We start from the raw sequence: 13,730 nt of genomic DNA, 5'->3' as shown, positions 1-13,730 counted from the left end.
AATTTCAGTTATATGAAGCGTCACCATGTTGGCCCTCAGGGAGAAGTTTGGTCTAGGGTAAGCTAGAATATTGTTAGTGCCAGCTAGAAGTCAGGAGGTCTGGAGGTGGAAGCAAGGCAAAGCAGATACTAAAACAGATTAGATGTTGACCAGGAAGAATTAATTTAATTAGCTAACATTTTCCTGTTCCAGGCTCAGGGGTTTTCTGAGTTCCCTAGAGGCAGTGTGGTGGGCTCAAGCTCAAGTAGTTAATTACGAATGCCTATTGTTTGACTCTGTACTGAAATTCTAACTGGTCTCTATAGTGTTATTATGAAGTTAGTTTTATAATAATGATCCAAGATTTGGGGATAGTGGAGTGGCCCTATACCTTCCACAGTGAGAACATTCTGTCTTCACTTTCTTCACCTACTAGTGATGGGTGTTTCTTATTCATCTGCCAGTCGATTTTCCCAAACTTTTGTTATAACTCATTTTTAGGGAAGTATTACTTTTCTGTCTTCTTACTGACTTACTTAGATTCTAATAATTAATTGCCACAGGGTGATACTGTGGAACTGTGGACTTCATAAAGTTGGGTGAATTCCAAGAGCAGAGAAGGAAGTATTAACTAATTTAATTGACAAATGTTTCCCAGCCTGGTATACTGTTCAGGTTTTTGTTATAAGTTTGTGAATAAATTAAACTGTTTCTGCCCCAGGGACTCAAGTCAGATATGTGGTTGTGGGAATCTTTTTCTTTCCCACACCACTCTGCATTTTAAAAATTCTTCTGCAGGAAGATCCCAACATGCTATAGCTGTTCTTTCTTATGCAGCTAATTTTCCCTGGAGAGAAGCAGTAGAAAATCCAAATTGAGTTTTTTTTTAATGGTTTGTTTTCCTATCACTTTTTCAGAGAGCTGCACTTTTCTGTTAAATTGTCAATAAATATTCTAAACCAGGAAGTGGGGGCGGTGGGGGGTGGGCGGCGGCAGTGGCGGGGAGTAGGAAATAGGAAGTTCAGTTCAGTTCAGTTGCTCAGTTGTGTCCGACTCTTCGAGCCGCCATGGACCATAGCACACCAGCCTTCCCTGTCATTCACCAACTCCTAGGAAATAGGAAGGGAAAGGAGCAAATTCTTAACACTCACGGGAGCACTAATGAACATGTTGAATTAGTCTACCATTTATATGGTAGTATTTTCTCACTTAAAGAAGCTTTTAAAAGTGTGTGTGTGTGTGTGTAAATAATTGTACTTTCATACCAAGACTTGAGTGCATTATTCATATGCAATTTACATGGGTGTCCACAGCTGCATTACTCATAATAGCCAAAGGGTGAAAACAACCCAGACATACATCAGTGGATTAGCACAGTCTGGTATATCCATGCAATAGAACATTATTCAGCCATAACAAGTAATAAAGTACTGATGTACATGCCAGACACAACAGTCCACATGCTTTGATCTCGTTTATATGATTTGTCCATAATTGGGAAATTCATAGAGACTGAAAGTAGCTTTGTGGTAATGGGGAGTGGAGTGAAAGAAGAGGGTGTCTTCCTGGCCGTGTCTGCCAGGGTGAAAGGTCTTTGGAGTAATGAAAACGGTCTGGAGTTTGATAGTGGTGATGGTTGTATAGTCCTTTGAATAAACTAAAATCAACGGAGTTGTATACTTTACAGTGGTGAATTTTATGGTCTGTGAATTAGATTTCAGATTTTTTTTAAAAGTTTACTGGGAAACTAGATTCTTTAGTTACCCTAAAATATAGAGTCAGTATTTCACATTTTATATGGATCACAGCTGCTCTCAGTTCAGGTGTTGTACACAGTGGGGGTTGTTTGGGGAGTTGCACTTCATCTCTATTTGAGTAGACATAGAACTAAAAGAATCCTGGACTTGGAGTCAGAAATTAGGAATTTTACTCCTGAATCCTGAGTGACCACGGGCAAGGTGCTACCACTTTTATTCTGTCCTCAGAAATAAGGATTGTATGTTTGCTCTTGTCTTAGTTTTCCAAATTGGAGGGTTTCTGAGAGGCATAAGCCTTTTGAGGGCAGGTTTTCCAACAGCTTCCTGCTCGGTCTTATACATGTGGGTGTGTGGTAAGTGCATTAAATGAATGTTGGTTTAAGCTGAGAAAGGCACATGAAAATGTGGTCTCAACTTTCCTATAAAAACAGTTTAGAAGTTACAGTCTGTTGCCAAGGGGTTTTGTAACTAATACACGGCCATGCTGACTCAACTTCTCTTCTAGGCCTTCCAGTATTAAAACATGTGCTGACACCAAGAATAAAGGCAACTCACGTTGCTTTTGATTCTATGAAGGATTATTTGGATGCCGTTTATGATGTTACAGTGGCTTTTGAAGGGTCTGTGGATGATAAAGGGCAGCGGAAGGAAGCACCATCCATGGCTGGTAAGTTTGTTTTCCAGTAAGTCATTTATGTTTATGAATGTGGGGTATATTTTTTTAAAGGGTAAGTGTGTTCTATTATGTTACATCGATATATTTTCAAAATGTGTACCCTTGATGTATTTTTTATTAATCTGTAATGGCAGTAATTTCGTTAGCTCTGCTTGGCTGTCCCATTAGTCCTTTGGATTTGCCCGGTATCATTAACTCGGCCTCTTTCTGCCTAAGGTTCACACATAGAGATGGAAAAGCTCCATAAAACAGAGGAAGGAGAGACCAGGGAAAATGCTAAGTTAGCAACACTGAGTTGTGCCCTCGGTCAAAGTTCTCTTTATGTGTGTTTTTCATGCAACATTTGTGAACTCTAGTATCACAGATAAGAAGAACCGTCACGCATGACTTTTTCTTTTTTCAACCATGGGCTCAAGTATTAAGAACTTATGGGCCATGATTTTAAGTGGGCAGCATGTTTTAGTTCAATATAAGCGCACTCTTGACCGTTGGAGACCTCTGGATGTGGGGCTGGGCAGCAGGAAGCATGTGGAGTTTTCCATCCACTCTTCAAGGTATATCGGCCTAGTATTTCCCCTCAGCAGCTCTGGATGTGGAACCGGCTTGTCTAGCGCGTCTCAGCAGGATCTCTTGAAGGCGAATGTTCAGAAGGGAGAGTGACTCCCAGAGGAAGGAGGGGAAAGAGGACAGTGGGGTGAGCAGAATGCGGCTGAACAGTGGAAAGCGGCTGGCGGAGGAGGAAGGGCACCCGGACGGGCCCCATCTACAGACTGACCGCTCTCCTGATTCACTGTCACCGCAGAGCGAAGTGGGAGCTGCAGAGAAAGTGTGCGGGCTTGTCTCTACCAAAACCCGTCCACCTGCTCTCCCCACCACCGGTACCCCTTATCTTCTATTGCTTGTCTATTGTAGGTACAAATTTAATTTACAAACAAAAGGCAACATATAATACTTTTTACTCTTTTTGAACCATTGAAAGAGTCCTTGACCGAGTTTTACATTTGAAGACGGACATACATGTAGTTATTCAACAGTACTGCCATGAGTTTATCAAGCATTCTTTAGAAAACAAGGCTAAACATATTTTTTTGTTTATGGAAACCAGATGTAATTCCCATAATAACCTTTTTAGAAGGCTGCTTTTATTGAGACGAGGTCCCATGGTAAGAACCCGTGGGCCAGGCAGCGTCCACAGGGTCCCCAGGATGCTGCTGGCCAGGGCCTCGGTGCCCAGCCCCGAGCTCCTTCACGTCGTCGCCACCTGCTCGAGGCCCTTGGGGCTGCTGGTTTCCTGCCTGTCACGGAGACCCTCCCGCTCCGCCTGCGGTGGCTTCGGTGTGTAGGCCAGGCCACCTTCCTGCTGTCGCCCTCATCTGAGCTGTGACCTTGTCCCTGACAAAGGTGCCCCTTTGTAGCTCACAGAGCTTTTGCACTCCCAGGGCACAGTGTGTATAGAAGGCAGTGCTTGGTGTTAGTGACTCCGTCTCCTCACAGTTAGGCCAGAAGTGCCTTTTGGGGGCACACGTCTTAGGGCTGGGTTTCCCAGGTGAGGCCCTTCCTCCCACTGCTCCGCTTGTTCAGCACCTTAGCTGGCTTTGGGTCATCTGGACACAGGGCCTCTAGTTTTGAAAAGGTTGGCTTTTCTCTTACATTCAGAAGCCACGTACAAAAAAATTATTTCAGTCAATTAAGAATAAATATTTCTTCAAGCAAAAGCACACCAGAGTAAAACCAGAAGACTGAAGACAAGGGGACTGCAGGAAAAAGAAAGCTAATTTCCTTAATGTACAAAGTGTACCTATAAACTGATATGATCGGTCACTCATTAGAAAAATGAGTAAAGGGTAAGAACAGCCAGTTCACAGAAAAAAATGTTCATAATAAGAAAAAGTCAATAACCATTTTTTGCTATCAAACTGGCAGAAACCCCAAATAACAGGTTAGAGCCCATGCCTGTGGGTGAGTAAAGTGTCCCAGGGACTTTTGCACTTTGTTGGTAGGAGTGCAGCAATTTTTTCCATAAAGTTGCCAGATGGTTCATTGATGTGCCATAGGCCAGTGTGGCTCCCAGCCCTGCAGGGGAATTGCTTCCATCCGAGTTCCCTGGGGTGCCTCAGCCTGGCTGCTCACAGGCTGTCCTGAGTGGGGGCGGGGCTGTGTGCCCGTGACCCTGCGGGGATGACCCTGCCATGACCCTCCTGGTGACTCTCGTCTGGCAGCCGGGGCCTCCCAGCAGAGTGGCAGGCGGCAGGCAGTGAGCCGTGTCCTTCCCATTTCATAGTCCGTTCCGCTCAGGGCCCATCAGGGGGTCCTCCTGCCCTTCGCCTGCTCTTTGCAATAGTGTCCAAGTGCTTCTGTGGACAGACTCCATTGGGCAGAGGTGAGACAGGGCCATTCGAGTGTGATTGATTTATAACTCCTGTTTCTAAAATGAGTGTTACACTTGAAGAAATTGTGAGCTAAAGGACAACAATTGATATTCTGTTTAAGTATTTTATATAATTCTCAGGTAACTTTTTTAAAATATTTTCTTATATGAAAATAAGACATACTTGAAGGGGAAAATTACAGGTAACTCAGAAGAAGGAAAAAAACTCTACAAACTCACCTATCCAGATACAACCCCAGATAACACCTCAGATATTTTTCAAAGTCTTTTGTAATGTCTGTATGTTGGTGTGTGTATCTGCCTGTATGTATTTATATAGACATACATATATATATGTGTGTGTGTAGTGTGTGTAGTTCTTTTTTTTTTTTTTTTTTGGCTTAAGAGTGTCATGAACATCTTTACATGTCATTATATACACTTAACATGATTTTTTTAAAAGGCTGCATAGTGTTGATCGGTGTGCGCATATAACTGTTAACCTACTCAGTTTTCTGTTGGGCTCAGGTCGCATTGTTCTGCTCTTGTTTTTACCCAGAGGGATGGGAGCGGGTTATGAGCCAGGCGGGGCAGAGCGGGAGGCAGGCTTCCCGGGCCCCTGGGTTGCGCCCCGCCCCTCTTGGGGGCTCCAGAGGCACAGAGCAGCACGACTCGGTTCCTCCGGAGACTCAGCCTTGTGGCCTGTCTAGAGCCCTGGAAGATTTCCTGTGCGGCCCTGGAATACAGCATACTCTAGGGACCTGCTGGGAAAGCTGTAGTCAGAAAAAAATCACACCTTCATTAGAATAATTTTCCCTACATTCCCTAAATATTATGGGATAAAGTTTGCTCATGCCCTGTGAAATGTGCCCCAACTTAAATAGTTTTTACTAAAGTAGGTATCGGAGCTCATGAAATACTGAGGAAAATATTTCCGTCACTCATTTCTTGTCTCTGGTGGGAGTACCTCCTGGACGTCGCTGGCGCTGATCTGAGCTTGTATGGTCTGTATCTGGATTCCTGACCACAGGGACCTGGCTTGACTCAATGCCGGGCCTTGGTTCCTTCACCCCCACAAAGGAATGATAGTCCTTGCCTGCAGATGTGCATGAAGGTCAAGTGAAGTGACGTGCACAAACGTGTGTTGTAAATGCCAAAGCACTATGTACATTCTTCGGTTTTCCTGGTGGCTCAAACGGTAAAGAATCTGCCTGCAACGTGGGAGACTTTAAGATCCCCTGAAGAAGGGAATGGCAACCCACTCCAAAATACTTGCCTGGAGAATTTCATGGACAGAGGAGCCTGGCGGGCTATGGTCCACAGGGTCAAAAAGTCGGACATGACTGAGCGACTTTGACATGTACCTTCTAGGTGAGAAAAAGCCAAAAGCATCCAGGGGACCTTTCGGGTCCTCTCTCACATGGGCGTCTTTAAGGATGGGTGACACGTTCCAAACACTTGAGTTCACACGCATTCGTTTCTGACCCCAGAAGTGCACCTGGTTTCGTGTCCTTGCAGATTCTGTACATCTGTGCCCCGGGACTCGGGGGACATCCACAGTGAATGCAGTGTCAACCGGATACCCGCTTAATTAAGGGGCAGGAAATGTTAGGGGCAGGTGTAGATGATTAAGCAAAGGCAGGAAAGTTGGTGCCAGCTCCTGCATTTTTACGTGTCAGAAATAGAAATGCGGTGAGGTGAGGAGCCACGTGCAGCCAGCAAACTCCAATGACTGACACTCCACACAGGTGTGTGCTGGGTCCTGTTCTGCCCCATCACCCTCACGACAGCCTCCCAGGCCGGGTCTGCTACCGTCATGTCTTGTGGATGGACACACGTAGAAAGGTGTGCAGAGAGGCTGCACACCAAGATCTGCCCAGGCTGGTGAGGGGTCAGAGCCCAGGCCACCTGACTCACTGTCTGTGCTCTTCACGCATGCGCAGTTCTGCTCCGGAAAGCACTTCCTACGCTGGTCTTTGATTTAAAGAAAACGGAACTTGAGAAAAAGAAAGAGAAAAATATTGTAAAAGTGCAATCTTCTTATGGCAGTGTTTTGCACATTTATCATCAAAGCTAGTTCACTCCTAAGAGTATACAAACAATAAGATAATTTTTGATGACTGAAATGCGTTACTGCGGCTTGACACCAGAAGTGGAGGAAAGTAGTTGCAGAGAGAATTCACAAGAAGGGCTGTGTGCGGGGTCCAGAGGTGGAGCCTTTAAGGATCAGCTAGCTTCCTGTCTTCCTCCAGCTTCACAACACACCAGCCACTGTTTCCTGAACACACCTGTGAGCACATTCCAACTTGAGATAAACGGTCTTGTCCCCCTACTTGCATGCCCACCCAGGGAACACAGTTGTCTCTTAAATCTCTTAGCAACATTTCCTTCTTCTCCAGGAATTTAAATATGTTAGCATGGTCATGTCTTCACAGAAAGTCACATCCAAAAAAGGAAATTTCCGGGCTCAAAGTTCTTTCTTATCTTGGAATAAATCCTGACCTCATCCCTTGTGCAACCTGGGCTGAAAAAAAGACTGTCTGCTAATTTTTAGGCTAGCATTTTTTAGTAACTAGCTGTTGAAAGGCCCAGAGCTATTCCACAAAAAGAAATTTGGTTCCCAGAGCAACTAAAATATGTTAAAATATGGCAAGGATCAGGGAAGCAAGGCACACCAGTGAGTAGACACCACTGGCAACTCACGGAGTTGGGGGTGGGCGGAGGCCTGCGGAGCCATGGCCGAGCCACGGGTCAGTGCTGGGGTCTGTGGGGTAGGGTGGCTTCATGTCCCCAGCCCAGGCACATCCATCCGGTCCCAGTGACCTGTGACAAGCACTCAGCTCCATGAAGGTGACTGGTGGGCCTGAGGATGGTTGGCATATGGGAATCCCTTTAGAGGGTGGGTGCATACTTCTGGTAGAGGCTAGCCTCCTGACTTGGGCTGCCTGTTCAACTTGAAACAGTTGTTGGCATGAGAAGTACCATCTGGTTGATTTAACTCATGACCTAGGGACTATGGGAGACTTGGGAATTATACTGCTTCCGCCTGAAACCCCAGACCACCAGTTTGTAATCTTTATTTTCTTTTTTTTTTGTCTTTGCTAAAGAAAGACTCTGAACTTTGTTTTAAAACTTTTTTAAACCTCATTTTCGTTGGTATTTTATATAACTGAATTCTAAACTAATAAAAATGAAATATTTTTGTTTCTTGTTAGAATTTCTCTGCAAAGAATGTCCAAAAATTCATGTTCACATTGATCGTATAGACAAAAAAAATATCCCAGAAGAACAAGTATCCATGAAAAGATGGCTTCATGAGCGTTTTGAAATAAAAGATAAGTGAGTAATGACAGTTCTCGCCCTTCAAGTACATTGGCTCAGCTTGGTCACTATAGTAAACAATGTGAAATGAGTGTAAACAGATTATTGTCTTAAGAATGCTTTTTACAAACTCAAATCTCATTCCATGTTTCGTCTATTCGTGTTTTAACCTTGACAGTTACAAGTCACTGTAAAAGATCTTGTTATGGGGGGCTGTCCATCATTATTTACCACATTTCAATAATTTGTGTAAGATGTAGTTTTTTTTACAAAAAGACACACAGAAAGCTTCTCATTGTGATGCTCCAGGCCTGGGGGAGGGTGTGCGGCCTGAGGGCCAGCAGGGCGTGGGTGGAGGATGGTGCCTCATAGGTATGTGGAACTGACCCCAGGGCATTTGTTGGAAAAAGAGGGGCAATTGACATTTTTGTGACCAAAGTGTCGTTTTGCTGTTAGTGTTTTGGAGCCTAAACAGTTTCTGGGGTTGACCTGGTGTCTCTCCTGCTAATAACATGACTTTGGAGCAAATGCTGAGTGTTATTCTTAAGTACCAGGTGGGGGCCTCTCGGGATCAGGGAGGGGAGTGTTTGAGGCTCCCTGTGATTTACACAAATTCCTAAAAGTAGAAATTTTAGAATTTTGTTTTTAGGAAGATAAAAACTGAGTTCTTAGGCTTAGAGATGATATTTAGACATTGAATTTTCTTGGATGAAAACTTCAGGATATATTATTTATTTACTGTTTGTTTTGCTATCAATGGATATTTTTTCTGTTTTTTTAAAGCTGTGTTTTAAATATTGATACTTTTTTCCCTCTTCTTGAAAAAAGTGGATTCATGAGTTGTAGGATCCACCATTAAAATGATTTTTTTTAATGTCTAGAAACTCCAATTAAAGCAACTCTTTGAGTATTTCCGTATAAGGACCTATAACTTCTCTAACAGGCACCCAATAAATATTTGTTGAATTAAAATATTGAAATGACTAAATCTGAAAGTTAAAGCAATTTTCTTTTTCATTCTGGCCGTAGATTGCTTATAGAATTCTATGATTCACCGGACCCAGAAAGAAGAAACAAATTTCCTGGAGAAAGTGTTAATTCTAAGCTAAGTCTCAAGAAGACCGTACCATCATTCTTGATCTTAAGTGGTTTGACTGCTGGTTTGCTTATGACTGAGGCCGGAAGGAAACTGTATGTGAAAACCTGGATTTATGGAACCTTGATTGGCTGCTTGTGGGTTAGTATTAAAGCATAAACGAGTAGCTGTCTCCAGGCGGTGGGATGCGCTATGCTGTTTATTGTTGGTGGCTGCACGTTACATCCGATTGCTCCTGAATTTAATAAGTGTAAATAAAGCCTTGTTGATTGAACATTGGATAAAACAGAATTTCTGACTAAAGCCAATATTCAGTTGGTCTTGGGCAAACATACACAGTTTTGCAACTTTAGTCCAGAAGCTGTTGGAAAGGGAAAAGGTAAACAGAGTTTATATTATTCTTGGCATTTCCTATGAACTAATGTCAACTGCAGAATATTGATAGGATTGTATAATTTGTTGTTGTGTTATATCAAATAGTGGCATTCACGAACATTAATTTGCAATGTATTTTACTGTATTCATTTTCAATTTAAGACTTGACTGGGCCAACTCTTATCACTAAAGTACTTAGTGTCTTGCAACTGTGAAATATTTTGCCTTTTGTTTAATTTCTCCAAGTCAATGAAAGAAATTGTAGTTAAGAACCAAGAAGGGCACACAAGGAAAGGGCCGGGGAATGTTGGTGGGAGAAGCTCTGTGTTAGCGCAGGCTTTTATTGTATTGTGTTGTGTTGTTAGCTGATTTCACTTGATATTTGCAAAATAGTATTTCTAATATTTACTGAAACAGCTTCATTTGCACACCCTGTACTCTATACAAAAGAATAATGTAAAAAAAAAAAGGAGAAGTAGAATTGTGATCCAGATTCATTGTAGCAGAACTTTAAATTGCTCAGCTTTTTGAAGATTTAGGCTTAGCTCCTAGAACTTCATGACATTTGTGCCATAAGTACTTGAAAACCTTAGGATTTCCTGTTATTTTTTTATGTCGAAATAATCAGTGTGAACCTTTGTTAGACCTGAGTCCACAGATATTTAAGATGGTGGGAGCTCTCAGACACCTGACTAGACTTACTAGCACGTGCCTTTTGCCTGTTACCCTTGGGTTCAGCGAAATGTCTAGTCCAAAAATCATGTTTTTATGTCATCATGGTCGGTTTCCATTCTACTCGAGTTCCTTTCCTCCAGATCATCAGCAGAGGTGCTGCTCACAGCGGATACGGGGCCTCACCGGAAGCACTGTGTCCTGACGCAGGCTTCAACCGTTTAAGCTCTTGTGAGCCAGCCCACTGTCGGCGGCAAAGGCATTTTGTGTTGTTTTACGTCAAGAAGTTGCCTTCCTCAAGCCGGTAAATACAGACTTAATCCATCAGGACAGAGTGAATTTGTTTAGTTCCCATTAGTGTTAATGGGGCTGCGTAATTCATCAGAGTCACCTGAAAAGAGTGATGTTTCAGGAACCACATCACACAGTTTTCAGTCCTGGAACAACAAACCCTCAAGAAGAGGACCTTTTAAAGTGATTTGCTCTACTTTTATGTTACAATTCAAGCTCAATGGCCTATTAGTCCCTTAAGATACCCATTTCTGCTTCCAAGTAATGGGTTTTTGCTGTAAAATTGTATCAGTGCCCCAGATGAAATACACCTCTTAAGTCATGATAGACAAAATATAAATAATAAGAGAAATTTTGTCTGGTTTTCCAGAACCAGAGTAAGTTATTTCAAGAAACCCCTCTGAAGAGTTGGGTAGTATGAACTGGTTTGTGCATAGTTTAGTATGTGTATGTATATACACACATTAGTATGTAATGTGTGTGTGTACACACAGTCCCACAGGATACTTTTGGCCTCATTATAAATGAAGGTGCAGGTAAAACTTTTGTTCTTACGCCACATTGCAGTTTTCTCTTACCCTCTAAAGCGCAATTGTGTCAATGCCATGTCTTTGTTAAATACTCTTTTTTAACAGTCCTAAAGTTAGGAACTATTTCTAATTAGATCACAATAAATTAAGTTGTGTAACTTATTTTGAATGTCATGGATATGCTCTAAATTTTAAGAAGCAATACCACTGGAATTATGTTGACTATAACTGATTTGAAGAAGGCCAAGTGAGCTGCACAAGATCACTTGAACAGCATGTTTCTTATAACTACCGTTAAATTCTTCTCACAAAAGGTCTATAAAATGTTTAAAATTTTTTTTGTATCAAAATATTTTGAAAATTAGAAGCTTCTTTTTAACATGTATTGATATGACTTGAATTATTATTTTCTGAAATTAAGAACTCTATATACCAGTAAATTTCACATAATATCATTTAAGGTTTTGTTTATATTATTGTTGACTTGCGGCTTAGTACTTGTTTTTTCTTTAAAAGACTACAGTCAATGTGCATGCTTTTATCTTTTTCACAAAAGGGTGTGTTTGGATGAAAGTAAAAGAGATAATAAAATCTTTCATTGTCTCTGATGTCTGTGCTATTTAACATTTTGTGACCCAAAAATTCACCAACAGTCTCTCTTTACATAAAATAGGCCCCATGGCTGGCCCTGCATTAAGTACATTAAAATCTTCAAAATTGTGACACAGTGTGTTAATTTGGTTATATAAGGTATAAGGTCATCCATATATTTTTCAAGATTTATGAATGAATGTTAGTAGCTCAGTTGTGTCTGACTCTTTTTGGCCCCATGGACTGTAGCCCGCCAGGCTGCTCTGTCCTTGGGATTCTCCAGGCAAGAATACTGGAGTAGGTTGCCATTCCCTTCTCCAAGGGATGTTCCTGACGCAGGCAGATTCTTTCCCGTCTGAACCACCAAGATGTATGGAGATTATTAATTGCTTGACAATTTTGTAATTACTAAGATACCACACTGAAAAGTGTCAGATGCTTAAAATTAGCCAGGTTGGTGAGTCAAGAACAAATCCGACTGATCCTTACATCACACATACTAGTGACTTCTTTCATCTGTATCCTTTCCATGTAATTTTTTTTTCATTTAGAGTGGTACAATTCTTCTTTATATCCAGATTCAGTTCAGTTCAATTGCTCAGTCATGTCCGCCTCTTTTCAACCCCATGGACTGCAGTACACCAGGCCTCCCTGTCCATCACCAGGACATACTCAAACTCATGTCCATCGAGTTGGTGATGCCATCCAACCGTCTCATCCTCTGTCGTCCCCTTCTCTTCCCTCCTTCAATCTTTCCCAGCATCAGGGTCTTTTCAAATGAGTCAGCTCTTTGCATCAGGTGGCCAAAGTATTGGAGTTTCAGCTTCAACATCAGTCCTTCCAATGAACACCTAGGACTGATCTCCTTTAGGGTGGACCAGTTGGATCTCCTTGCAGTCCAAGAGACTATCAAGAGTCTTCTTCAACACCACAATTCAAAAGCATCAATTCTTTCAGTGCTTAGCTTTCTTTATAGTCCAACTCTCACATCCATACATGACCACTGGAAAGACCATAGCCTTGACTAGATGGACCTTTGATTTCAAAGAAATATCCAGGTTACATAAATTTTATTGTTTTTTTCATAATGTTATATGGTTTATACTTACGTTCACTGAATAAGTCCATATCAGTAAAATGATCTGAATAAATTGACCATTAAAACTAAGAAATGTATAACCTTTGCCCATGAAGCATAGGTGCAAAGTAACTGCCAGATGTATAGCAGACTCACATTTGAGAAAATGGAGAAATGTCTGTCCTGGGATTTCATGCATACAATTGCAAATGTATACAGTAAAAATAAACTGTAATCCTAATAAGATTTGTTCTTCAAGTGTTCACTTGAGGAAGAGGTTTTCTTGGCACATATTCCAGATACCACCTTGTAGTAACTTACATATCTTTGCTTATAAGTAGGAATTTGAAGGAGGGGCAATCTCTATTATGAGTTACACCTACTTTTAAACCAAAGATTGGCTAACTTGGAATGTTACGTTACGATTTAGTATAACTGTCTTTATAAACAGTAACTGAACCTAACACCTTACATAGGTAAAATCTCCATTGACTGAATCTAAAACTTTTTATTCAGATGTTTTGGTGTGCCATTTGGCAATCACTTATCTGTGTCAGTTTAGAGTAGTTACAACGTCACATTAGTCCCAAGATTTCACTGATGTTTTTTCAAATTTGTGGATAATTAAGTAAATGCATTGCTTCTACTAACTAGGGAGACATTCTGGGACTATTTATACCTGAGGTCAAAGAATCAGTTCAGTCACTCAGTCATGTCCGACTCTGCGACCCCATGAATGGCAGCACACCAGGCTTCCCTGTCCATCACCAACTCCCGGAGCTTGCTCAAACTCATGTCCATTGAATCGGTGATGCCATCCAACCATCTCATCCTTTATCATCCTCTTTTCCTTCTGCCTTCAGTCTTCCCCAGCATTGAGGTATTTTTCAATGAGTCGGTTCTTCCCATCAGATGGCCAACGTATTGGAGCTTCAGTTTCAGCATCACTCCTTCCAGTGAATATTCAGGACTGATTTCCTTTAGGATGGACTGGTT

At 41.8% G+C, this 13,730-nt stretch overlaps 1 protein-coding gene across 1 annotated transcript in view; it reads left to right on the top strand.

Moving 5' to 3' along the window:
- Positions 1 to 11,673, top strand: part of AGPAT5 (1-acylglycerol-3-phosphate O-acyltransferase 5) — a 48,762-nt gene extending 37,089 nt beyond the window's left edge. The window contains exons 6-8 of the mRNA XM_006050679.3: positions 2,242 to 2,403; positions 7,996 to 8,119; positions 9,131 to 11,673. Coding sequence (XP_006050741.1) covers positions 2,242 to 2,403; positions 7,996 to 8,119; positions 9,131 to 9,356 — 512 coding nt within the window. The 3' untranslated portion in view covers positions 9,357 to 11,673. The remainder of the gene's footprint in view (positions 1 to 2,241; positions 2,404 to 7,995; positions 8,120 to 9,130) is intronic.
- The last annotated feature ends 2,057 nt before the right edge of the window (positions 11,674 to 13,730 follow it).

This window comes from Bubalus bubalis, chromosome 1 (assembly GCF_019923935.1).
Source record: "Bubalus bubalis isolate 160015118507 breed Murrah chromosome 1, NDDB_SH_1, whole genome shotgun sequence".
Taxonomy (NCBI): Eukaryota; Metazoa; Chordata; class Mammalia; order Artiodactyla; family Bovidae; genus Bubalus; species Bubalus bubalis.
The sequence above is the reverse complement of the archived record's forward strand: the minus strand, read 5'-3'. Positions and strand labels throughout refer to the sequence as shown.